General features: G+C 33.9%; 3 protein-coding genes and 1 pseudogene across 5 annotated transcripts; all 4 read right to left on the bottom strand.

Annotated features, from left to right (window-relative positions):
- Positions 1-9,860: 9,860 nt before the first annotated feature.
- On the bottom strand, positions 9,861-16,175 carry LOC130958509 (pentatricopeptide repeat-containing protein At2g03880, mitochondrial-like; annotated as a pseudogene).
- Positions 16,176-16,634: 459 nt separating this feature from the next.
- Positions 16,635-19,359, bottom strand: LOC130958493 (probable leucine-rich repeat receptor-like protein kinase At1g35710). Its single transcript, XM_057885220.1, has 2 exons — positions 17,310-19,359; positions 16,635-17,177 (listed from the first exon to the last, which is right to left on the bottom strand). The coding sequence occupies exons 1-2, from the start codon at positions 19,309-19,311 to the stop codon at positions 16,825-16,827; spliced, it is 2,355 nt and encodes a 784-aa protein (XP_057741203.1). The 5' UTR covers positions 19,312-19,359; the 3' UTR covers positions 16,635-16,824.
- A 2,285-nt stretch (positions 19,360-21,644) lies between these two features.
- LOC130963427 (MDIS1-interacting receptor like kinase 2-like) lies at positions 21,645-23,408 on the bottom strand. Its single transcript, XM_057889546.1, has 6 exons — positions 23,400-23,408; positions 23,201-23,285; positions 22,336-22,614; positions 22,080-22,254; positions 21,903-21,988; positions 21,645-21,733 (listed from the first exon to the last, which is right to left on the bottom strand). The coding sequence occupies exons 1-6, from the start codon at positions 23,406-23,408 to the stop codon at positions 21,645-21,647; spliced, it is 723 nt and encodes a 240-aa protein (XP_057745529.1).
- Positions 23,409-23,971: 563 nt separating this feature from the next.
- Positions 23,972-26,764, bottom strand: LOC130958441 (probable leucine-rich repeat receptor-like protein kinase At1g35710). Of its 3 annotated transcripts, none has more exons than XM_057885216.1 (3): positions 26,324-26,764; positions 24,512-25,318; positions 23,972-24,405 (listed from the first exon to the last, which is right to left on the bottom strand). In XM_057885216.1, the coding sequence occupies exons 1-3, from the start codon at positions 26,709-26,711 to the stop codon at positions 24,053-24,055; spliced, it is 1,548 nt and encodes a 515-aa protein (XP_057741199.1). In that variant the 5' UTR covers positions 26,712-26,764; the 3' UTR covers positions 23,972-24,052. The 3 variants fall into 3 exon arrangements, with proteins under 3 accessions (XP_057741199.1, XP_057741200.1, XP_057741198.1); XM_057885217.1 differs by having other exon boundaries at positions 24,512-25,012; XM_057885215.1 differs by having other exon boundaries at positions 24,512-26,764.
- Positions 26,765-27,236: the final 472 nt, after the last annotated feature.

The following is a 27,236-nucleotide window of genomic DNA, read 5'->3' as shown; positions in this document are numbered from 1 at the left end:
TTTATCTTCTAAGTGAAGTGAAGTGTTAAACAACTACTAAAATGAGAAAAAAAAAAGATGAAGACTTGCCTTTGATTATTTTTCCTTTTTTCAGATTTGATCCGTTCAAAGCTAGCTTTGTCGATGTCTGAGTTTCTGGCACTCTTCTTTTCTTACTCTTTCTTCATTGACTAGAGAAATTGAAACACAGCTATTACTTTCTTTTATTTTTAATTATTTATTTTATGAATTTATTTGTACTTTATGTTAGTTTCGTGTTGATATATGTTTTTAGGATTTTTATAACGTACTGATGTAATCATACAGATGCAAGGATATTGTGACAGATGGGAATACAGCTGCACTCAAGGAGACAAGTTTTTTTTTTTGTGTGTCATACATCACACTCACACATATCTCAGACACACTAACCTAGCAAACACTAGGACTCGAACCTGGTGTGGCTTCATTTGAGGCAAATACGTTTAGCGTTTAGGAAAGTGGACAATTGGGCTTTTATTTTTGTTTTTGGGAAATAGCTTGTTGGCTTCGTTATATTATTTTTTTTATGTGAATATTGGTGGACTCATTTATATCCCTCATGCTCCTATATATATTTGGCTCTTTTATTGAAAGAACTAACAAGTATTGTGTATGATTAAGTGAATGTGTATAACGATGAAGAAGAACACAGTTTATATACCCAATGGAATGATTGTAAAACCTAAAAGTAGTAAAAGATAAATATTTGTTGGAAAGAATCTAAAAGAAAATGAAAGCAATTAAAATCAAAGTTTGAGTGATTAAAATTCAAAATAAAAGAAATGTGTGTTAGTGAAAGAACGAATTGAGAAGGAGAAGCTTTGGGTATGATTAAGTCAATGTGTATAATGGTGAAGAAGAATACGGTTTATATAACCAATAGAATGATTGTAAAACCCAAAAGTAACAAAAGACGAATACTTGTAGGAAAGTATCACCTCTGATACCACTTGTTAGGCCACCTGTGGAGAGTTCTCGACCACTGGGGAGATTTCGGGAAGGAATCAAGCGAGAGAACATAGGACGAGAAGACACCACATCCAATTCAGAAGTTTAAGATAGTAAGAACACGGTTTATATACCCAATAGAATGATTGTAAAACCTAAAAGTAGCAAAAGAAAATATTTGTAGGAAAGTATCAACTCTGATACCACTTGTTGATCTACCTGAGGAGAGCTCTCGACCACTGAGGAGATTTCGGGGAGAAATAAAGTGAAAGAACATATTAGAAGTAACTTACCATTAAGATAATTATGGGACAAATCAAGATAAGAAAGCTTCGTGAGAGTACCAATTTCTATAGGAATACTTTCCGTAAGCTCTATTCCATAAAGATTGAGGTAAGCCTCGTCCCATAAAGATTGAAGTGGACCAAATTGGGAAAGGCACTGAGATTCAAGTTTTATAATTACCGCAATTTAGACTTATTATAAGGATTATTAAACAATATGGATCCGTCAATCTTTATAACACTTCCAGCATCATCACAGCTGATGCCGGTCCAATGTCAATGATATAAAATACTATGCTTACTCCACCAACTACTTTGTATTAAAGCATGTCTTTTTGAATTATTGAAGGAAGACGAAACATTTGGTGGGAATATAACATAAGAGGCTGCGGTGGAAAACAAAAGCGCCACCACAATAACAAGCAAAGCAAAGTTATAATTGGCGAGAGTCAACAGTGTCATTGTTTGAATACGAAATGTGTGCTAGTGAAAAAAACAAACTGGGAAAAAAAAGTTTTGTATGATACTATGATTGAATGTATATAACAGTGAAGAAGGATATGGTTTATATAATCAATAGAATGATTGTAAAACTTAAAACTAGTAAAAGATGCATACTTAGATGACATAATTCAAAAGAGAAAGAAAGCCATTAAAATCAAGTTGAGTATTCAAAATCAAAGAGATGGAACAGAGTTTATAACGTGAAGAAGAACACGGTTTGCCAATGGAATGATTGTAAAATTGAAAGTAGCAAAAGATGAATACATATAACAAAGAATTCAAAAGAGGAAGAAAGTCATTAAAATAAAGTTGAGTATTCAAAATCAAAGAAATGGAACAGAGTTTTCGTTATCAAAGGTATGTTAAAGATACTAAGGAGAGGTTTCGTTAAGTGAAGTGAAGTGTTAAACAACTACTAAAATGAGAAAATAAAGACGAAGACTTACCTTTGATTATTTTTCCTTTTTTTTAGATTCGATCCGTCCGAAACTAGCTTTCATCGATGTTAGAGTTTCTGACACTCTTCTTCTCTTACTCTTTTTTTATTGACTAGAGAAATTGAAACACAGCTATTATTTTTTTTATTTTTAATTAATTATTTTATGAATTTATTTGTACTTTATTTTAGTTCCGTGTTGATATATGTTTTTAGGATGTTTATAACGTACTAATGTAAAAATATAGATGCAAGGATATTGTGACAGGTGAGAATGCAGCTGCACTCAGGGAGACAGTTTTTTTTTCCATACATCACACTCACATGTATTTCACACACACTAACCAAGCAAACACTAGGACTCGAACTTGGTGTGGCTTTATTTGAGGCAAATACGTTTAGTGTTTAGGGAAGTGGGCAATAGGGCTTTTGTTTTTGTTTTTGGAAAATAGCTAGTTGGCTTCATTATATTATTTTTTTATGTCAATATTGGTGGGCTCATTTATATCCTTCCTCCTCCTATATAGATTTGGCTCTTTTACTGAAAGAACTAACAAGCTTTGTGTATGATTAAATGAATGTGTATAACGATGAAGAAGAACACGATTTATATAACCAATGAAATGATTGTAAAACCTAAAAGTAGCAAAAGATGAATATTTGTAGGAAAGAATCCAAAAGAGAATGAAATTAATTAAAATCAAAGTTTGAGTAATTAAAATTCAAAATAAAAGAAATGTGTGTTAGTGAAAGAACGAATTGAGAAAAAGAATCTTTGTGTATGATTAAGTCAATGTGTATAACGGTGAGGAAGAACACGGTTTATATAACTAATAGAATGATTGTAAAACCCAAAAGTAGCAAAAGATAAATACTTGTAGGAAAGTATCACCTCTGATACCACTTGTTGGGCCACCTGTGGAGAGTTCTCGACCACCGAAGAGATTTCGGGGAGGAATCAAGCGAGAGAACATAGGATGAGAAGACACCACATCCAATTCAAAACCTTAAGGTAGTAAGTTAAGGAAGTAAGCACACGGTTTATATAACCAATAGAATGATTGTAAAGCCTAAAAGTAGCAAAACATAAATACTTGTAGGAAAGTATCAGCTCTGATACCACTTGTTGGTCCACCTGTGGAGAGCTCTCGACCACCGAGGAGATTTCGGGGAGAAATCAAGCGAGAGAACATAAGATGAGAAGGCACCACATCCAACTCAGAATCTTAAGGTAGTAAGTTAATGGATCTCTCATCTTATGAACTCCTTACTCTTTCTTACTTTCTTTGATGTGGGTCTAACTTCATTATTATTTATCTTCTAAATGAAGTGAAGTGTTAAACAACTACTAAAATGAGAAAAAAGAAGACGAAGACTTGCCTTTGATTATTTTTCCTTTTTCTCAGATTCGATCCGTCCGAAGCTAGCTTTGTCGATGTCTGAGTTTCTAACACTCTTCTTTTCTTACTCTTTCTTCATTGACGCTAGAGAAATTGAAACACAGCTATTACTTTCTTTTATTTTTAATTAATTATTTTACGAATTTATTTGTACTTTATGTTAGTTTCGTGTTGATATATGCTTTTAGGATTTTTATAACGTACTGATGTAATCATACAGATGCAAGGATATTGTGACAGATGGGAATACAGCTGCACTCAAAGAGACAAGTTTTGTTTTGTGTCATACATCACACTCACACATATCTCACACACACTAACCTAGCAAACACTAGGACTCGAACCTGGTGTGACTTCATTTGAGGCAAATACGTTTAGTGTTTAGGAAAGTGGGCAATTGGACTTTTGTTTTTTTTGGGAAATAGCTAGTTGGCTTCATTATATTATTTTTTATGTGAATATTGGTGGGCTAATTTATATCCCTCCTCCTCCTATATAGATTTGGCTTTTTTATTGAAAGAACTAACAAGTTTTATGTATGATTAAGTGAATGTGTATAACGATGAAGAAGAACACGGTTTATATAACCAATGGAATGATTGTAAAACCTAAAAGTAGTAAAAGATGAATATTTGTAGGAAAGAATCCAAAAGAGAATGAAAGCAATTAAAATCAAATTTTGAGTGATTAAAATTCAAAATAAAAGAAATGTGTGTTTATGAAAGAACGAATTAAGAAGAAGAAGCTTTGGGTATGATTAAGTCAATGTGTATAACGGTGAAGAAGAACACGGTTTATATAACCAATAAAATGATTGTAAAACCTAAAAGTAGCAAAAGATATTCACTTGTAGGAAAGTATCACCTCTGATACCACTTGTTGGGCCACCTGTGGAGAGTTCTTGATCACCGGGGAGATTTCGAGAGGGAATCAAGCGAGAGAACATAGGATGAAAAGACACCACATCCAATTCAAAACCTTAAGGTAGTAAGTTAAGGTAGTAAGCACACGGTTTATATAACCAATATAATGATTGTAAAACCTAAAAGTAGCAAAACATAAATACTTGTAGGAAAGTATCAGCTCTGATACCACTTGTTGGTCTACCTGTGGAGAGCTCTCGACCACCGAGGAGATTTCGGGGAGAAATAAAGCGAGAGAACATATTAGAAGTAACTTACCATTAAGATAATTATGGGACAAATCAAGACAAGAAAGCTTCGTGAGAGTACCAATTTCTTTGGGAATACTTTCTGTAAGCCCTATTCCATAAAGATTGAGGTAAGTCCCATCCCATAAAGATTGAGGTGGACCAAATTGGGAAAGGCACTGAGATTCAAGTTCTGTAGCTGCATCAATTTAGACTTATTATAAGGATTATTAAACAATACGGATCTGTCAATCTTTATAACACTTCCAGCATCATCACAGATGATGCCGGTCCAATGGTAATGATATAAAATACTATGCTTACTCCACCAATCACTTTGTATTAAAGCATGTCTTTCTGAATTATTGAAGGAAGACGAAACATTTGGTGGGAATATAACATAAGAGGCTGTGGTGGAAAACAAATGCGCCACCACAATAACAAGCAAAGCAAAGTTATAATTGTCAAGAGTCAACAGTGTCATTGTTTAAATAAGAAATGTGTGCTAGTGAAAAAAATTAGCTGGGAAGAAAAAGTTGTGTATGATACTATGATTGAATGTGTATAACGATGAAGAAGGATATGGTTTATATAATCAATAGAATGATTGTAAAACTTAAAAATAGTAAAAGATGCATACTTACATGACATAATCCAAAAAAGAAAGAAAGCCATTAAAATTAAGTTGAGTATTCAAAATCAAAGAGATGGAATAGAGTTTATAACGTGAAGAAGAATACGGTTTGCCAATGGAATGATTGTAAAATTGAAAGTAGCAAAAGATGAATACATATACAAAAAGAATCCAAAAGTGGAAGAAAGCCATTAAAATCAAGTTGAGTATTCAAAATCAAAGAAATGGAACAGATTTTTCGTTTTTAAAGGTATATTAAAGATACTAAGGAGATGTTTCGTTAAGTGAGGTGAAGTGTTAAACAACTACTAAAATGAGAAAAAAAAAAGACGAAGACTTGCCTTTGATTATTTTTCCTTTTTTTTAGATTCGATCTGTCCGAAACTAGCTTTCGTCGATGTCTGAGTTTCTGGCACTCTTCTTCTCTTACTCTTTCTTCATTGACTAGAGAAATTGAAATACAGCTATTACTTTCTTTTATTTTTAATTAATTATTTTATGAATTTATTTGTACTTTATGTTAGTTTCGTGTTGATATATATTTTTATGATTTTTATAATGTACTGATGTAATCATACAGATGCAAGAATATTGTGACAGATGGAAATTCAGCTGCACTCAAGGAGACAAATTTTTTTTTTTGTCATACATCACACTCACACATATCTCATACACACTAACCTAGCAAACACTAGGACTCAAACCTGGTGTGCCTTTATTTGAGACAAATACGTTTAGTGTTTAGAGAAGTGGGCAATTGCGCTTTTGTTTGGCTTCATTATATTTTTTTTTATGTGAATATTGGTGGGTTCATTTATATCCCTCCTCCTCCTATATAAATTGGGCTTTTTATTGGGCCAAACATGATTAATCATAACATCTTGCTTATAGGTTATAAACATAATTTGTAATTGCATTTTAAGTAGTTAGCAACTGAAAAAACTGCATGATTAGAATAACAAAGATAATATTAATAATTAAATTATATATTATATAATTTTATTTTTTAAAAAAAAATAGAATAAATAATATCTTTTATGACATTTTATTTAATATTACTATTATTTTCTAAAGTGAATGATAATTAATTATATAGATAATTATTCTCTAAAATGAATAATAATTAATTATGAACATAATCATTTTCCAAAATAAATAATAGTTAATCATATAAGTAATTATTTTTCGAAGTAAATAATAAGTAATCATATAAATAATTTTTTATGGGAACGTATGGTAAGTGAAAATCTCTCAAGAAGAATTATGTATCACAATTGATCATTGCACTATTAAAGATACAATCTCTAGTTCTCTACTAAATGAAAGTAAGAATATATCTCATCCTTTCTCAAATAATACCTAAATATCTGTAGAATACACAACAAAAATATGAATTTATCTGAGATTAAAAAAATCATGACAGAAAATTTATATTGAAATAAGTCAAAATTTAATTAAAAATATATTAATACTTTATTTGTTTGTTTTTATTTCATTTTAACTACTACTCCTAACAAAGTTGCTAATATTGCTAAGTATCATGTAACCCATCATGTATTCATCTCGCTCTTGCTTGTGTTGGATTCATATCAACAATATGATCGAAAGGTAGCTCGAAATTATCCATGCCACCAGCTATCTTGGGGATTATGTTTAACGAAAAGTTTGTCCCTTTTGTGGTACAATCTATATTCATGCTTTTCATCTTGGTGCAAACTAGTTTTGTTCTCAATAAAAGTTTGACTAGACATCGTCTTTTAAGTATTTCTAGAATTACTGCCATAGAACAGAGGATCAGGTTTAATCTGCACTCAGGGTTGTGTAGTGCAGACGGTGATATACCATGGTCACAAGTGAAATATATTCTCAAAAGGTTTGACATAAAGAAATCAATATGCAGTGATAAAAGCTTATTATGCAAACCTTGACAAGTTTATGTATGTGACCAACAAATGTGAACTCTTTCACAGTTTTACTTCTAAAGGAAAGTATAAAATAAAATGCTTCAATTCAGTTTCATGAATATTAATAAGTATTAAAAATAAACCAATCCTTCCTGCAAGATGAATATGTATGTGCCCAAAATTAAAAACAAATAAATTTAAGGTACTTTTGAAAATAGAAATGTTACTAAATAAAGAAGCATAGAGATCAAGATCTTCATTAACCAAAGGAACATTATCAATCTCTTTCTTTGCATACACAAGGGCCTTATGAGGTGGCAACAACTGTATGTATCTCTGAGAAATATATATGCATCAACCTATTGGTGACTTTATAGAAAAGGTGGTACGTTCAAGGTCTCACCAATTTCTATCTACTTATAAGAAGGAACACTAAGAGGGGGTGAAAATCTTGTATTTTTTGTTGCATTAGCAAGCTTTTCTTCCCTTTTACTCCTAGAGATTGAACTATTCAGGCGAGTTTCTGCTCTCTCTGACTCAAATGCGACTGATTGGACTACCTCATTTGATAAATTAAGTAAAATAACAGAATAAGAAAGGCTGAGGCAAACCTACTGAAGTATTGCCTCTTTGGTGGTGCTACTATTTAAGGATGGGTGTGATGAATCATTTTCATATGGAGACTGATCATTTAGTAAATACCTATGTACAAGCATCTGAAACAAAATACTAGATACAGTCAAAACAGCCGCCAGAAGAAACAATCTTCGCCAGTCAATTTTGTGGCCAAAGAAACGCCATCATAACTCCCTCATCAGGACAAAAGCAGATTGTCAGAGTCCTTTTTCATCTCATTATACAAGATATCAGAACCAAACCATTCAAATATCCAAACAAATGCTACAGATCATAAAACCTAAGCATGCCATTTCATACATCTCTATACTCTGAAGTCCTATATACAAATTGAAGATGATAACAATTATGAACATTAATCACTATATACAAATTTGATTATATTATTATAAAATATAAAAATATTATGTGTATATCCAAAATTAACTATTATATTTATATATAAATAAATATATTATTTAATTTATTTTTCCAATTTGTAATATCTGTTCGCAATTTTTCCATTATTATCACTTTTGTTTCAATTTGTAATACGTGAGTTGTGTATACAGCATTATTTGCCATGCACAAACACCGTTTCATCTGGAAATTATGCATTTACTCTTGGGGGCTACTCCAGTTGACGAATGTCTTCTGCCGAATATGGAAGTTGGACCGTTAGATGTCCTGTGATCTTGAAAATTGTAGGGCTGTGATTGATTTTTTGTGGACCGATAATTAACGAAGTATACAAGGGTACAAAGTACAAACACCACAAACACGGTTATTGAATCTCTAAAGAGTAAAGACTAATTGCTTTAAACAAGTGACCTTCCATGCAATTTTTTATTCATTCACTTTAATTTTTGGCCATACCATTAGTTACTGGTAACATGAAAAATAAAACTAATCAATAGGAAAAATGCAATCTATTAGATTATTTGGGATTTAACATGAAGTTTAGGTGAAATACTAAAATCTTTTGTGATATCGCATTAATTAAAAAAAGATAGACACACATTCCTTAGTTATAAATTACTTTTATTATCAGCAATTCTCTCTCTCTTTGTAAATATAACTCAATGGAAAAGTATGTGGAACCAAAAGGGGATCGGCCAAAAGAGAAACAAAACAACATTAAATTAATTAATTTAATTTTTATTTAATTTTTAATGTTTGTTATTAATTGCCGTTTTGAATGAAATCTCTCATTGACTAATATGTTTCAAATCTCCAATAACCACCCCTGGGATCACGGAACCCTTTCAGCAAGCCCGATCCAAAATTCATTTTCCCTTTGGTCAAATCCGAATCAAACTTTCTCTTCCATTTGGTGGCACAATTCATCGTTACACTAGATATCATTGACGGCGCCGATTTTAAATTGATTAAGTAAACCTAATTAAAACCTATAAAAACATTCCTCTTTTCTCTCACATTAACCTATCCACCTCCAACAAACACAAATTCGAAAAATACATAAAAGAACATCCATTTAATATGAAAAAGAAACATTCTGATACTTAGTAGAAGAAACATCCATATATATTAACTCGTAGTGATTTTGAATATTTGGCTGGATTTTGGCTGATATGCTTTTGGTTCCCTAGCTTTACTCTAACTCAATTGATAGAGAATTTGACACATGACTCGCATTGAAGTCTCTCTCACTCACCATGCTAATCAAGTATTTGAAATATTTTAACACTGAAAAGTGAATAAAGAAAGAAACCACAAATAAAAAAATATAACGAAACAAACAAACAAGGATACATAATGTTACACATACAGTAAACTATGTATATAAATCAGGAATTAGGAAGAGAGAACATGAAGTAGCTCGCAAGGTAATCAAACTCTTGGCAATCTCTTTTTAATTTACTATTGAGCTTTGCGATTCAAATTTATTTAAACTCGTATCAGCTCCACAAAATTTAAGTGAACTATTGAGTTTGAATGTTTGATTATCTTAACAATGTGAATAACAGCACTTTGATACAGTTGTTACAATGGTATTTATTTTAATGAAAATACAGAAATACAATAGAACAGTAAAAGATAATAGAGGAATTTCGAGAGTCCTCTTCTCTCTTAATCTAGGCCTTTCCAAATATTTTCCTACCTCTCATCTAATCAGCTCCTCCTTTTATTGCATTCCCTCAAATTAATTATCATAATTAGCATTCAACTCCTACGATTACGCCTCCCTAGTTCTCTGATCCGACTAATCCAATCATCAATTATTGTCACTTATGATTATACATTTCTCCTTCCCTATTATTCCAACCTTTTCTTTATTGCTTCTTCTAGAATAATGATAAGGTAAAAGGATTATTTTCTTTCCTTTTTTGGCTGTCTTTGTTGCTGACTCAGCATTCTCTCTCTCTCCAGGGTATGTAACAGAGACTCACCAGGTTTCACAGTATATCTACCACCGCGGGCTTGCAGGACAATATACTGTAGTGGTGCTTCTGTTTTTTAAGATATATGAGACAACCAAAGTGATTCAAATGTCCATGAAGTAACAATATTGTGTACAAGTAGGATCGTTGTGGGGTAAATGATCAAAATATCATCATGACAATTTCACAATAGACAAGCTCTAGAAGATTTAGATGTTACATGTATAAGTTCCCCTTGAAGCTGCATGAGTGATTTGTACGAGGACAAAAGAAAATCCTATTCCTACCAATAATCCCCACAAGAACACTCCCCTCCTTTAAAATGATGAAAGCAGTTTGAATCCCTTAATATTATATGATGATTCAGAACTTTTGATATATATTTCATAGCAGAATGGCAGTCTCCACATACTCGGAGATTCTTGAAAATCCGAATTGGGACACCTGGTGAAGAAGCAAGAATTCCAAAAGCAACAGCCAGTTTCTCGCTATGATAAGCAAGACTGGCCTCCTTTCCCTCTCTATCCATGTCATGCAAAGAGAAAGTCATATCAGGAACATAGCCAGCCTCCTTAATTCGTGTTATAACTCCATCAAGCTTGGAATAAATCTCAGCCACCCTTGGATGTCCCCTATCTTCAGAAATGAAGGTATGTACCGTGCCGTTGATCTCAATCCAACTACATCCAGGCTCCTTAACTATTCCTTTTGATTTCATCAACTTTCGAACTTTTGCAACTTCATCCCATTTATGAGCTGCGGAATACATGTTAGACAACATAACATAAGGCATTGCATTCTTTGGTTCCAAATGAAAAAGATTCGTGGCTGCTCTTTCACCTAATTCCAAGTTCCCATGCACTCTACATGCAGCAAGGAGTGCCTTCCATACAGTTGCATCTGGCTCCATATCCATTTTATCTAGTAAGTCTCTTGCCTTATCAAGCTTTCCTGAGCGTCCAAAAAGATCAATCATACAGGCATAGTGTTCAGGGCCAGGTTTTATACCATAAACCTTATTCATTTGCTGAAAATATATATGACCGTCTTCCATAAGACCGGCATGGCTACAAGCAAATAATAATCCTATAAATGTGATATAGTCTGGTTTTGTACCACATGAAACCATAGCATCATAAATTCTTAAGGATTCTCTTCCCTTCCCATTCTGTGCATAACCAACAATAAGAGCTGTCCAAGTAATTACATCCTGGACTTGCATTGAAATAAAAATAGTATCAGCATGATCCAAGCATCCACATTTTGCATACATTGTCACAAGAGAGTTATCTACTGATAATGATGACTTAAGACCTGATTTAATAAAGTCTGCATGCACTTGTTTACCAAATTCTAGAACAGTCAGTTCTGCACAGACACTCAGAATACTCGCAAAAATAAATTGGTCTGGACTGACTCCGGCAATTCTCATGTCACAAAAAGTTTTAAGGGATTCTTCATGCAAGCCATTTTGTGCATAGCCTGTGACAAGAGAGGTCCATGAGATAACATCCTTCTCAAGCATCCTTCCAAATACTGAAAATGCACTACTTAGCTTCCCAGTTTTGGCGTACATGTCAACAAGAGCATTGCTAACAGGTTTATAATTCTCAAACCCTGTCTTGATTATTAAGCAATGAACAGATTTCGAATCTATAAGTCCTAATACGCAACAGTTCAGGACAGATGGGAATGTATATTCATCAATTTTCATGTTCCTTGCATGCATCTTTTGAAACAAGGCTAGAACTTCGTCTTCAAACCCGTGTCTTGCACACCCAACTATCATAGAGTTCCATGAAACAACATCATCCTCCTCCATAGTTTCCAACACTTTTTGCACTATTAAATTCTCCGCATTTTGCATACATATCAACCAATGCACTTTGAACATATACATTGCATCCAAAACCACTCCTTATAATGCAACCATGCACTTGTTCCCCAAAACAATGAGCTGAAACTGCTGAACATGCTGTCACTATGCTAGGAAAAGTGAACTGATTGGAGTCAACCCCTTCCCTATGCATGTACCGAAAAAACTCAATTGCCTTAAAGCCATCACCATTTTGAGCATAACCAGTGACCATGGTAGTCCACAGTACATGATTTCCCTTGTCAAAGGACAACCCCTTGAAGAGAAACTCAGCTTCTGAAATGTATTTGCACTTGGCGTACATGTCAACCAGTCCAGTAACAACATACACATTGGATTTAAATCCGTTCTTTATCACATACCCGTGAATCAATGTTCCACTTTTGATCCAACCCAATGCTGAACACGCCCTCAGAAGACTTCCCAGAGTGTATTGGCTTGGATTCTGACCCTCCAACCTCATACACCTAAACAAATCAAAAGCTTCACTTTCATACCCAAATCTGCAATACCCAGATATGAGGGAGGACCATGCGATGGAACTTCTTCCTGAAAACCGGTAAAAAATATCTCTTGCCTCAGCCAATCTTCCCACATTAACATAAATGGAAATCATGGTGTTCCAAGTATACTCATCTCTCTGGAGCATTTTGTCGAACAATTTCCGGGCATCATCCACTCGACCAGATTTTGACAACCCATTAAGAAGCTGATTCGAATGGTAAATGGATTGATGAGATGTCGTGCTGGTGTAGATACAATGAAGAAATGATATAAGCCTGAAGGGGTGACATGGATTATATGAAATCTGCATAACTTTTGAGTTGAACTTGTGCATAGCCACTTCTTTCTCTGGCACCCTTGTTTTATCCGGGTACGCATTACTTCACAATACCAGACAGGGAAACAAGCTTCACAATGTTTGCACGTTTTCCAACAAGAGAGAATGTGTTGTAGTGCTTCAACAAAACTCTTGGATGTCTTTACCATTAGATGCTTTTGATAAACAGATCTATGGGCAAGCTGAGGCTGAGGCTGTGGCTAAGAGCAGATCCAATCAAGGGAAATGAAAGTGAGATTCAAAGTCCGGAGATCTTTCTTCATGATGCAAAGGTTAGTGTATGGTGACTTGGTAGCAAAACACCTTTTCCCGGTAAATATGCAAAATGAGAAACTGTATCTGATTAATTAGCGTGGAAGGTTATTCTTTTCTATATAACAAGCTTTAAGCACACACATTTCATACAAAAATAAGGTATGCTTATATCTTATGGAGTTACATAACAAAACATAACAAAGTTACATATTCACACACCATCACATAAGAAAGTTGAGATCGATATTTTCATTAAAAAAAAAAAGAAAAAAGAAAAGAGAAGGATAAAAAGAGGATAAAACGGAATAGGCATTAGGGAGTACATGATAGACTAGGTTATTTTTTTTTTAAATTTTTCAAGAGAAAGCACAAAAAATCAAACATTCAGTCAATGAATAGGTAAAACATACTAAGACAATATGACTGTTTCCAAGTAAAGTGACAGAAAAAAAAAAAAGAATTGGAAGGTGGGGTCCTATGGTTTGAGATGAATACCTGCTAATACTATTTATCCAGGCCATCTTATAACCAAATCCCACAAATCCTAGGTTAGGTGTGTTTGTTATCATATCAATTATTAACCAGAAATGATACATAATCATCTCTAGATTCAGATATCCCTAAGCTGCTGATGTTACTTTCATATGCAGATATGCTACATACAACTACAACTCCTAATGCAGAATGGAATGTTCGCTTACGTTGAACCATGAAATTCAAGATAAATCAATCAAAATTGTCACTGACACTTATAAATTGGTATTAGTATCATTTTAGTACCAGATATCTCATTTTAGTTATTATATTCTTCTTTCAAAAAGAATAGTTATGGTACTCCTCACATTGTCTTCTCATAGGTCAAAACATTTCCTAAATTGTATGCTGGCAACTCAATCAGTGCTTAATTTACTAACATAGAGAATAATTTGATTAATAGAAAAAATCAGAGTTTCAAACAATGCAATGGAATTCATGGCAGAAATTTGCATGCATAGACAAGAAAATACAACTAAATTTTCAAATACAAAATGTAAAACAATTTGAACCAGAAATTATAATAACCAATACCATGCTTGCAAAACGCTAACACCAAAGCAAATTAATTAATGGCATGAAATTCACCTATAAATTAATTAATTGTAATCAATTAATCAACTCTCAAAAATGGAGTGCCCACCAGTGAGACAAAAACAGCAAAGTACAAAAAACAGAACCTTCCTAGTCTACAAATACAGTAACAAGATCTTTCATGGAAGAAGCATACAAAGAAGGAGCAATGCTGGGCCGAAGAGCAAAATATCTGGAATGGTCAAAGTGAAATCAGCATAATCAAGTGTGTTATTGGGACTCAACTATCATTTCATTCATAAGCGTTTAAGTTAAAAGGATATTTGGACTGAAGAGTGAAGACACTTGTTTAAGCTCAAGTATAGGATATTTGGATTAGCAAGTGATAAAATTACCAACAGAAGAGAACACAATTATAGAATGCTCATAAAAAAATCTGCTAGATAACTCAACAAGCAAAATTGTAGATGATAGCAAATAGCAGTTAATCAAGCAGTGAATTCTTCCAATCTGAAAAATAAAAGAGAATCAGTGAATTCCAGCAAAATCCTCTTGAGCATTAAAAAATATCTAATTCACCCATCTTACTTCTCTAATGCTTTACTTTCTTTGCCATATCTGCTCCATCCCACTGAACTAACCCGCATTTCTTCGTCTCTAGCTTGACATTACTCAACCCACTCAATGCCCCATTTTTCACTTTATCTCCTTTCTTCATCAATTAATCGATTATGATTCATGTGTTGTTTGTAATATATTGTTCTTTCATCAAACAACAAAAAACAGCAAAGTACAAAGGAAGGGCCTCAATGCATACACAAGCATACGATCCAATCATTTCACAAATTGTGGAATAAAACAAACAGAGGAGTTGAAACAATCACAGTTTATTTTTAATCATATGCACCCAAAATAACCCTCTGTCCCACACACATTATCTATATGAACAAACAGGAATAATCACCAATCACAGTTTATTTTCCTAACAAATTTTGTATTAGGATCATAAAAATGGGAAACATAATCACCAAAATTTCTATATGAACAAACAAGAATAATCGAAAACAACAAACAAAATAAGATAAGGACTACTCTGATTTGAATTCTTATAATCACTGATGAACTTTGTTAGGATTATTTTACCAAAAATCACCAATCCTGCTTTCTCAATCCCTTCCTAATCTAGCAGCAATCTACTAATTCAACATACAAACAACAAACACAATCTAGTTACACAGCAAAGGGAAAGGCTGTGATCCTATCAAATTAATTCATGCAAATTAATTAAGTTCTAACCAATCATAAAGTGAACCACAGTGAAGAAGAAACTTACAGCAGGGTCCATTGAAATGAAGAGTTCAACACCGAGAGATTTTAAAATCTGAACCTTTTTATCTTTCCTGAAACTGGGTTATGCAATGGTTCAAAATCAGAGCACATCCAAAACTAAGGGTTTCGTTTGAAGAAAACAGAAGAAAACTTGTTCTTTGACAGAACAAAACAGAACAAAATAGAAGAAACCCAGATGCCACGGCAGAAAAAACTCAGGAGAAAACTCAGAATTCAGAAGACGCTAATGGCAGAACCAAGGGCAAGGAGGAGGCTTACCTCAATTGAAGAAGAGATACTCCGGCGGCAAGAATGGGAGGTCGAGGAACGGAGGCAGAGAGATAGAGGCGCGAATCAGAGTGAAGACTCGAAGAGCGAGAGGTCCGACGAACCACCGACAAGCTCCGGCGAGAGGCAGAGGAGAAGAGCTGTTGACGGTGGCGTACAGAGGAGAAGAGGCGAAGACTCGAAGAGGGGAAGACCGGAAGAGCCGTTGAAGAGTGAAGACTTGAAGTGTGGCTTTTGAAATGAGGGTTTTTTTAAATTTGGTTTTGATTTTAATTAATAGGTTAAAAATTGATTTTTTAAATTTAGTTTTAATTAACTAATTTTAAATAACTAATTTGATTGGAGAAGTAACAGAGTTCAGAAAGTTTGTATTCCTAAAAGAGCTTGTCAACAATTTACGTGGCCAAAATCAAGATTGTATATGTGTGATGCATATTTAGGAGGTAATCGGGTATTAATCTAGTTTATACCATTCTCTGCTTATAACCAACTCCACTTAACTAACTGAGCTTAGGTCAAGTCCAATTATAAATGTTACCTATGGTCTGAAATATAAGAATAGAAACTTTTCCATTCCTTTTGAGGCTACAATTAAAATATATAGTTTACAACTAGTAAAGAGTTAAGGAGATTTAAAACTTGGAGATGAAAAAGAAACATAGCAAATGGAAATATCAGATGATATATAAAAACTCAAAACGGTTAACATTATTTAGTTGAAATTCAAGATTACAAGACCAAAGCTAATTAAAATAAGCCAAAATAACTAAGGATGCTATCCAGATGAACACTAGATGCAGCAATGTGAGGATCAAGCTTTTCCTGATTGAGCATAGTAGTCCATACTGAACTGAAACAAAATACATTCTCTAAGCTATCATCTGATGGACTGTGATTTCAGACAAAGGCAAAGACAGTGATGATTGTTTGAAATTAGAAAGCTCATGAGCCACTTGCTGCATTGATGGTCTTGATTTTGGATTAGAGCGCAAGCATGCCAATGCCAATGTTACCACTTGAACTATAGCTTGAGCATCCTTTTGACATAATGGTAAACTGATGCGTGAATCCAAGAGATCTTTTACCATTATGTTTTTGTTAGAAGAGTTGAACAAAGACAAGATAAGATCTCCCGGATGTCTTCCCATTATTGTTTCCAATGCCACCACTCCGAAACTATATACATCACATTTTTCTGTCACACTCAATGTGTATGCCAATTCTGTGCAATAAACCATGGAAATTGTCAACAGATCTGATTTCTCATATGTAATTACGCATTAATTAAAGAATCATTAAGTAAAGATCAAAACATTTTACAATTCTTTTTTTTTTCTTTAAGAAATAACTTCACCTGGAGCAAGATATCCATATGTTCCAACTTTCAAGGTTTGGTTTGAAGAATCTGGATCAAGAACTCTAGCGGTGCCAAAGTCAGAGACAACAGCATGCAACTCTGAGTTCAACAAAATGTTGTTGCTTGTTACATCTCTGTGAACTATTGGTGGGGAACAATCATGATGCATGTAAGACAATGCATTAGCAGCTCCACTAAGTATATTCACCCTATGGCTCCAAGTTAGCTCTTCAGCTTCATCATCAATTCTCAAGGCATAAAATAAGCTTCCTTTTTCCATGTATTCATAAACTAGAAACATACACTGACTATGAAGACAAAATCCATGGAGCTTGACAATGTTTCTATGGCGGATTTCTGTTAACATCTTTACCTCGTTGCGAAAGCTCCTGTCAAAAGAAGGATTCTGTGACTCCCTTTGGTGAAGTTTCTTCACTGCAACAACTTTGCCACTTGGAAGTTGTGCTCTATATACACTACCATATGCACCAGTTCCTATGCAATATCTGATATCAAAGTCCTGTGTTGCTTCAATGATATCTTCAAATGCAATTTTTCCATCATAGTTCCATATAGAAAATAAGTCTCCATTTTTTGCCGTTCTTTTCTCGAGTTTCTTACTTTTGGTGCGTCTTGCCAAAAGTATTATCGCTATAATTGTGAGAAGAATGATGCAGGTTATAGGAAGAACTATTACAAGCAGGTGCTTAGTTTTAGCACTATGTGGAAGTTGGGTTTTTGGGGTAGAATGGCAGGATGCGAAGCTTGGTGTGTTGCAACCAATTAATGACTCTGGTTGAAAGTAACAATAATCAGGTAACTGTGACTTTGAGCTCATGATGTCTTGAGAAAAGTCAAGGGAATTGTATGAAAGGTTTATGGATATAAGATTAGCAAGTTCTTTGTGCAGTTTACCTGTGAAATTATTATAACTGAGATCCAAACTCTCCATCATTGAATTCACTCCAAAGATAGATGGGATATCACCAGTGAGAAAATTATGACTAAGGTCTATAGTCCTACCACTTGTGCTTGCAATATTTGGTGGTAGTGGACCAGACAACTTATTATGAGAAAGATCTAAACCTTTTAGACTAGGCAAATTTATAAATTGTGAAGGAATAGAACCATTAATTTGATTGAGTTCCATGAGGAAATATTGCAACTGAGTTAAAGCTCCTATTTGAAAGGGGATTGAACCAGAAAAGGAGTTGTTCGAAAGATCCAATGAACATAAACTTGTTAGATTCCCTATCTGTACTGGTATAGAACCTCCAATTTGATTTGATCCAAGGTTGAGATCATTTAAACTCACCAACTGAATAAAAGTTGATGGAATTAAGTCTGTTAGCAGATTATTGGAGAGATCTAAATAATATAACCTTGTCAAATTTCCTAGTTCTAGTGGTATAGGACCTTCAATTTGGTTTGAAGCAAGAGAAAAAGAAATCAACTCCTTGCAGTGGCCCAAAGTAGAAGGAATGATGCCACTAAGAAAATTAAAAGAAACATCAAGGTACTCAAGTTGAGTGAGGTTTGAAAGTGTTGGCGGCAGCTTACCATCAAGATTATTATTGGACAGATCGAGATTGCAAAGCTTTGTGAGAGTACCAATTTCTTTGGGAATGCTTCCCTTTAGCCCCATTTCATCAAGATACAGATGGACCAAGTTGGGAAAGGCAGTGAGATTCAAGTTCTGTAGCCACAATGATTCGGAAATAATAATCAATTCCCATCCATGAATCTCTTCAACACTTCTTCCAGCACGGTCACAGCTGATGCCAGTCCATTTGCAATGGTTTAAGTCACTATGGTCATGACTCCACCAGCCACTCTGTATTAAAGCCTGTCTCTCCGAATTATTGAAGAAAGACGAAGCCGCCGCCGCGGTGGTGAGGTTGGGTGCATTTGGTGGGAATATCCTATAAGAGGTTGTGGTAGAAAACACAAGCACCACTGCTGTAACAAGCAAAGCAAAGTTACTATACTTTGCCACCATTATATATACTCTTTTTGTTTTCAAATTAGAAGAAAAGGGTCTTGTATATAGACTAAGTGAGTGTGTATGTTTATATGCCATTGCCTTGCATGCACAAACACGGCTTCATTGTGGAAAATTATGCAATCACTTTCGACTTTGGAAGCTTCCCGTTCAAAGAGATTGCACTGTTCTTGTGGAATCATAATGAACGTGTCAAATGGTCACTAGATAGCTATACTTGTGTAATAATGCACATATATGCTGCAGGTTCCTCTTCATTATTCATTCCACTGCATTATTCGGTAAAGAACAAGATGTTATAAAAATAGGGTCCACTCAACAATTCAAAATAGATAGATTGACTGGAATTTTGTATCAAAGTTGAGATCAATTCTTTGCAGAATTGTTAATTAATTAATTAGTTACATGATTGGAGTTAATTCTAACATTCTTCGACTATCATCTGCCACCTCAAACCCTTTACCATGCATTAGTTTAGCCTCTCATGTTGAAAATCTAAAATTGTAATTAATCTGTTGAACTCTGAAGCTTATGTTTTATATTTTTTATAAGTATGGTTTAAAACATAAAAAATAAAGTAGTATTCTTCTTCTTAATTATTATCTTCACATAACAATATTTTCATATGAATAGTCACTAAATAATAATAATAATAGGGTCCTATCCCGTATCTTGCAAAGTCTTCCACACTCATTTTGCAAGTCTTCGGGCAACTTAACCGTAACAATTACTTGGTTGTATTTATCAACATGATATGACCACATAAAATAATGGAGAGGTTACTTTCCATGATGTAGCATGTTTGTGGAAATTAAAGATAGAAAGAAATTAACATGTAAAGTAGGCCCGTTAGAATTGAAGCACTTTGATTATAAATTAATGCCATTAATTACTTGAAAAACTACTTAATAAGTGTCAAAAATTTCAATTTCTATATATGCAACAATTTAAAGACATATTCTTAATTAAAGCTCAAATCCATGTCGAATTAGTTTTTGGTGTGCCGCGCTACGAGATACTACAAAAAAAAAAAAACCAAAAAGAAAAAAGGAAAAAAAAAACTAGGTTGCCAAAGAGGAATAACTTATTTTGACTGTCTTAATACAGTTTCCTACAAGCTCTAACTATTACTTTGTCCATTCCTTATATTACGCGTCAAATTTAATTCCACTTCATTGATAATTTGATAAACCAAATTGAAAAGAAAATATAAGGAACGTGTGAGATGGGGATATAGAATCTCTATATGAGAAAATGTTCATCTTGACTGACTTTTATTCTATCCTTCCCTACAATTTCTTGTTAAGTCACTTTAACAACAACATTATGCATCAGTTGAAATTTGAAAATAAAAAAGTTATATAAAACTATGTAATAATACATTTATTGGAAGTTAAAATGTGATTCTGCCAAAATATTTATCATTACTGATTAGAAGATGCTGACACAAATGCCTCAAGTTACAAACAAACTTTCAATATCAGCTGTTTGTGGTGTGTGGCCAGCCAAGTAGAAGAACTGGATCTTGAGCAAGTTCATCCATCTATAACTGATAATTATGTTGTGTTATCCTCAATGAATTTGCAACCTCTGTCCTTCATCCTGTAGTATACTCCAATTTTAGGACAATATGCTAAATTCTAACTCTTCCCTGCAGGGAACAAAGAAAGAAGCCACAAATGGATCAAATGAAACAAAGAAGGACACATAATGTCCACTGATTAGATTAAGACTTGGTTTGGAAAAGCTTCTTGAAAAGGAAATAAAAAAGATGATATATTTGTGCTTGCAGTTTTTAAAAGGATTTTTGAAACTATCTAAGGGATGACTTTTCAAAATTAGCTTGAAAAAATGTAAAAGTAGGAAGTCATGTGTTTAAAGGTGCACTTTTGTATTTTACTGGCAGAAAAGAAATCACTTTTCCGATTGAAAAAAAAAATCCCATATTTGCATGTAATAGCAAATGCAAATATATAAAAGATAGCAGTGTTTTATGATAGTAAATTTTGGGCAATGAAGTGCCAAAAGAGCAAAAGATATGAGCAGAACCAATTTCCCATCGTGAATTTAGAAGAAAAGAAAACATCAGAAATGAATGCAGTAGAGAAAATTTGAAACTGGTGAAGAGACCACGACAGAAACTGGTCTGGTGATGATTTGCTAAATTGAGAAGAAAAATTGAGGCTCTTGAGAGAAAATTGGAACAGATGAAAAAGAAGCACGGAAAATGAAAACATGAGATGAATATATAAAAATTCGAAAATACTTAACAAGTATTTAGTTGGAAGATTACATGTCTCGAGCAAATTCGGATGAGGCAAAACAATTATTCAAATGAACACGAGATACAAATACAACAATGCGATCAAGGAACAAACTTTGTTGATTGAGCATAGCTCAAGCAGTAGTTCATACTGAACTGAAACAAAACACATTAATAAGCTATCAGCTGATGGACTGTGATTTCAAAGAACGGCAAAGACATTGATGATTGTTTAAAATTAGAAAATTCATGTGCCACTTGCTGCATTGATGGTCTTGACTTTGGATTAGAGCGCAAGCATGATGCATATAAGACAAAGCATTACCTGTTCCACTAAGTATATTCACCCTTTGGCTCCAACTTAACTCCTCAGCTTCATCATCCATTCTCAAGGCATAAAGTAAGCTTCCTCTTTCCATGTATTCATAAATTAGAAACATACACCAATTACGAAGACAAAATCCCTGAAGCTTGACAATGTTTCTATGGACGATTTGTTAACATCTTGACCTCATTGCGGAAACTCTTGTCAAAAGAAGGATTTTGAGACTCCAATTGATGAAGTTTCTTCAATGCAACAACTTTGCCACTTGGAAGTTGTGCTCTATACACACTGCCATATCCACCAGTTCCTATGCAGTATCTGATATCAAAGTCCTGTGTTGCTTCAATGATATCTTCAAAAGCAATTTTCCCATCATAGTTCTATATAAAAAACAAGTCTCCGTTTTTTGCTGTTCTTTTCTCGAGTTTCTTACTTTTGGTGCGTCTTGCGAAAAGCAATATTGCTAGAATTGTGAATATAAGAATGATGCAGGTGACAGGGACAGCAATTATAATGAGGTGCTTAATTGTACTAGTTTGTGAGACATAATGGCAAGATCTGAAGTCTGGTGTATTGCAACCAATTAAGGAATCTTCTTTAAAAGAACAATACTCAGGTAACTCTGACTTCATGCCAACTTCTTGAGAAAAGTTAAAGGAATTGTATGAAAGGTTTATATGCCATATTGCAGCAAGTTCCTTGTGCAATACACCTGAAGTTGTTATAACTAAGATCCAACGTATCTAATATAGAATTCTCTCCAACCATAACTGGGACCTCACCGTGAAGCAAATTATGACTAAGGTTGAGGTTAACAACACAACTAGCTTGGGGAGTAATGCTTCCATTCAACAAGTTGTAGCTTAAGTCTAGTATTACTAATGCTGAGGAACAAAAATCAATAGGAAATGGAAGATATCCTATTAGCTTGTTGTGAGAGAGATCCAAATATAAAATTTGTGTTTGCAAAATCCGATGGTATTGTACCAAACAATTGATTTGATGAGAGAAGTAAAGAATGCAAGTTGGCAAGTGGAAAAAGTTGTGCAGGAATAACACCGGACAATTATTATGAGAAAGATCTAAAACCATTAGATTATGCAAATTTATAAAATGTGAAGGAATAGAACCATTAATTTGATTGAGTTCTATGTACAGCAATTGCAACTGAGTTAAAGGAAGACAGAGTTCATTCTGTGATTGACCAAAAGAAGAAGGAATGGTGTCATTAAGAAAATTGAAAGAAATATCAAGGTGCTTAAGTTAAGTGAAATTTGAAAGTGTTGGAGGCAGTTTACCATGAAGATTATTATGGAACATATCAAGATACGAAAGCTTAGTGAGAGTACTAATTTCTTTGGGATGCTTCCGGTAAGTCCCGTGCTATAAAGATTCAGAGAAACCAAAATACTAATATTCTTTTTCTAAAAAATACTTGATTGGTTTGGGTAATTACTCGTAAAAAAATTAATTGCTTAAATAATAACAATTTCTTACCTTATTCATCATCTAATCAGCAGTTATTTTTACTATTGCTATCTCCCGGAGATTAGAGTGGAAACAGAGGAAATTGTGCAAGTTATTATAATTGTCTATTCAAGCATTATAATTAAACAACTTTTCACAAAAATGAACAATGTGATTAAAAAAAAACAATATTTACTATACACAAAAGTCATATTGAGATGTTAAAACTAGAAAAAAAAAATTACTTAACTAGTAAAATGATCAATTTTAATCAAGCATCCTTATGCATGCTTGGATACCGTATTTAACCTATACAAGGGCCAAGAGAAACGTCAAAGCTGAAAAATTCACTTTAACCAATATAAATTAACCTTCAATATGCTTGGTTGTCATGTGTTTTACACAAAAAAATGGAAGTAAAAAAATTCGGCACCAAGAGAAAAGGTAAAAAATGGGTTAGACGAGAATCCAACTAAGTATAAGAGACTAATAGCACTTGATTTGGCTGCATGCAAAGATTAAATTCAATATAAAAAAAACCTACATTTATTCTTAAAACAAACAGCATTTTTTTTTTCATGTTTAAACAACACAAGATGCAATAATAAAAGGAGGAACAAGATTTACATTATTGATAAGCTTAACTCAAGCAACTCATGCACAATTGAAATAAAATATATCTCTTAAGCTATCAACTGAAAAACTGAGATTTCAGAAAAGGACAAAGACAATGATGATTGTTCAAAATTAGAAAGTTCATATGCCACTTGCTGCATTGATGGTCTTGACTTTGGATCAGAGCGCAAGCATGCCAATGCCAATGTCAGCACTTGAACTATAGCTTGAGTGTCTCTTTGACATAATGGTAAGCGGATGCGTGAATCCAAGAGATCTTTTATCATTATGTATTTGTTAGACGAGTTGAACAATGACAATATTAGAACTCCTGGATGTCTTCCCATTAATGTTTCCAATGCCACCACTCCAAAGCTGTAAACATCGCACTTTTCTGTCACAGTCATTGTATAGGCCAATTCTGCAGCACGGACCAAGAATGGTGTCAATGAACCCAATTTCTATCTCATACTCAAGAACTAAATCTATTTAATAAGATATCAATACATTTTACAAGAAAACATCACCTGGTGCAAGGTATCCATACGTTCCAACTTGTAATGTTTGATTTGAAGAATCAGGATCAAGAAGTCTAGCAGTTCCGAAGTCCGAGACAACAGCATGCAACTCTGAGTTCAACAAAATGTTGTTGCTTGTTACATCTCTATGAACTATCGGTGGGAAACAGTCATGATGCATGTATGCCAAAGCATTAGCTGTTCCACTAATGATATTCACCATTTTGCTCCAACTTAGCTCCTTAGCCTCATCATCATCCATGCTTAAGGCATAAAATAAGCTTCCTCGTTCCATGTATTCGTATACCAAAAACATGCACCGATTGTGGAGACAAAATCCATGAAGCTTGACAATGTTTCTATGACGAATTTGTGATAACATCTTAATCTCGTTGCGGAAGCTCTTGTCAAAAGATGGATTTTGTGACTCTCTTTGGTGAAGTTTCTTCAATGCAACAATTTTGCCACTTGGAAGTTGGGCTTTGTACACACTGCCATAAGCGCCAGTTCCTATGCAGTGTCTAATATCAAAATCCTGTGTTGCTTCGATGATGTCTTCAAATGCAATTTTCCCATCATAGTTCCATATGGAAAACAAGTCTCCATCCTTTTTTGAACTTTGTTCAAATTTAACTTTATTGGTGCATCGAATATAACATAATATGCCCACAAAAATGATAAAGAGAAAGCAACAAGTGATGGGAAGAGCAATTACAATTAGGTTCCTTGGTTTTTCGGTTTTTTGAACTTGAACGGAAGAATTGACAGACCTTGGAGTATTACCAATTAATGATTTTGCATGAAAACCTTTGCAGCCTTGTGGACATTCAAAAAAGTTAAATGACAAATTTATATAAGGTATAGTTGTAAGTTCTACAGGTAAGATACCCGTGAGATTATTATAGCTAAGATCCAAACTTGATAAAGAATATTCTCTCCAAGGAATATAAGGATTATCACTAATGGACAAAAAAGGTATGCTACCACTAAGAAGATTGTGACTCATGTCAAGTTTATCAACATAACCGATTTTTGAAGGAATATTTCCACTTAACAAATTATTACTGAAGTCTACTTTCCCAAAACTCATGAAACAGTTTAGTATTGGAGATGGGATCAATCCTTCTAACTTGTTATTAGATAGGTTTACGTCACAGAGAAAATCAAGATTTCTTATCTCTGATGGTATGTTTCTACCTAATTGATTGTTAGAAAGATGAAGAGAGACCAAATTCGGGAGCTGAAACAGCTTAGGTGGTATAACACCAGATATCATATTATGAGAAAGATACAAAGTGTGTAAATTGATCAAATTTTGAAACTCCGAAGGAATGGAACCATTTATTTGATTGAAGTCTATGTATAACTCCTGTAAAGACACCAATGCTTCTATTTGAAGAGGTATTTGACCAGAGAGATAGTTACTTGAAAGATTTAATATTTGTAATTGTTTCAAATTTCCTATTTCTATTGGTATATGTCCTTCAATTTGATTTGAATCTAAGTTGAGATATATCAAATTCTTTGATTGTCCCAAGGTAAAAGGAATTGAACCATTGAGTAAATTGTGTGAAAGATTCAACTTTATAAGATTACTCAAATTCCCTATTTGTAGTGGTATGGGACCTTCAATTTGATTTGAATCTAACTCGAGAACGATCAAATTCTCCAATAGACTAAAAGTAGAAGGAATGATGCCACTAAGAGAATTAAAAGAAACATAAAGGAACTCAAGCTGAGTAAGATTTGAAAGTGTTGGAGGCAGTTTACCATGAAGACTATTATTCGACAAAACAAGATAAGAAAGCTTTGTAACAGTACCAATTTCTTTGGGGATGCTTCCGGTAAGCCCCATTCCATCAAGACTCATAGAAACCAAATTGGGGAAGGCCGTGAAGTTCAAGGTCTGTAGCTGCAATAATTTGGATTCGTAATTCAATTCCCATCCGTAAATCCCTACAACACTTCCAGCATCGTCGCAGCTAACGCCCCGCCAATAGCAATGGTTTGGGTCAATGGCGTGATGACTACCCCACCAGCCACTCTGAATCAATGCCTGTCTTTCCGAATTATTGAAGGAAGAGGAAGGCGGCTCCACGGTGGTGAGGTTGGGTGCATTTGGTGGGAATATCCTATAAGAGCCTGTGGTAGAAAACAAAAGCACCACTGCTATAATCAGTAAAGCACAGTTACTACACTTTGCCACCATTTTATATATTGTTTTGTTCTCAAATTGAAAGAAGAGGCTCTTGTACCTACAATGCGTTAGTGTGTATGTTTATATACCATTACAATGCACGCACAAACACGGCTTCATTGTGGAAAATTATGCATTCACTTTCACTTTCACTTTCAACTTTGGAAGCTTCCGGTCCAAAGAGACTGCACTGTTCTTGTGGAATCATAATGAACTTGTCAAATGGTCACTAAATAGCTATACTTGTGTAAAAATAGGGTCCACTCAACAATTAAGAATAAATACATTGATTGAGATTTTGTATCAAACTTGAGATCAGGAGTTGTTAATTAATTAATTAGTTACATGACTCAATTCTAATATTCTTCGACTATCATCTGCCACCTCAAACTCCTTACCATGCATTAGTTTAGCTCTCAAGTTGAAAATCTAAAATGGTAACTAATTTGTTGAGCTATGAAGCTTATGTTTTATACTTTTTAAAAGTATGGTTTAAAACGTAAAAAATAAAATAGTTACTTATATGAAGACATCAGC

The sequence above is a fragment of the Arachis stenosperma genome, chromosome 2, assembly GCF_014773155.1.
Source record: "Arachis stenosperma cultivar V10309 chromosome 2, arast.V10309.gnm1.PFL2, whole genome shotgun sequence".
NCBI classification, from domain to species: domain Eukaryota; kingdom Viridiplantae; phylum Streptophyta; class Magnoliopsida; order Fabales; family Fabaceae; genus Arachis; species Arachis stenosperma.
This window is presented reverse-complemented; position numbering and strand designations above follow the sequence as displayed.

Bases quoted from the DNA above. Each gene is read 5' to 3' on its own strand.
- LOC130958441 (XM_057885215.1), bottom strand. From the start codon at position 26,711: ATGGTGGCAAAGTGTAGTAACTGTGCTTTACTGATTATAGCAGTGGTG. The intron at 24,406-24,511 runs GTGATGTTTTCT...TCCGTGCTGCAG, and splicing joins GTATGGATACCTTGCACCAG to AATTGGCCTATACAATGACT.
- LOC130963427 (XM_057889546.1), bottom strand. The intron at 22,615-23,200 runs GTAAACTGCCTC...TAACAACTTCAG, and splicing joins GTTCCATAATAATCTTCATG to GTGTATTGCACAAGGAACTT. The intron at 21,989-22,079 runs GTTAACAAATCG...ATACATGGAAAG, and splicing joins TTCCGCAATGAGGTCAAGAT to AGGAAGCTTACTTTATGCCT.
- LOC130958493 (XM_057885220.1), bottom strand. From the start codon at position 19,311: ATGGTGGCAAAGTATAGTAACTTTGCTTTGCTTGTTACAGCAGTGGTG. The intron at 17,178-17,309 runs GTGAAGTTATTT...TTTATTGCACAG, and splicing joins ATATGGATATCTTGCTCCAG to AATTGGCATACACATTGAGT.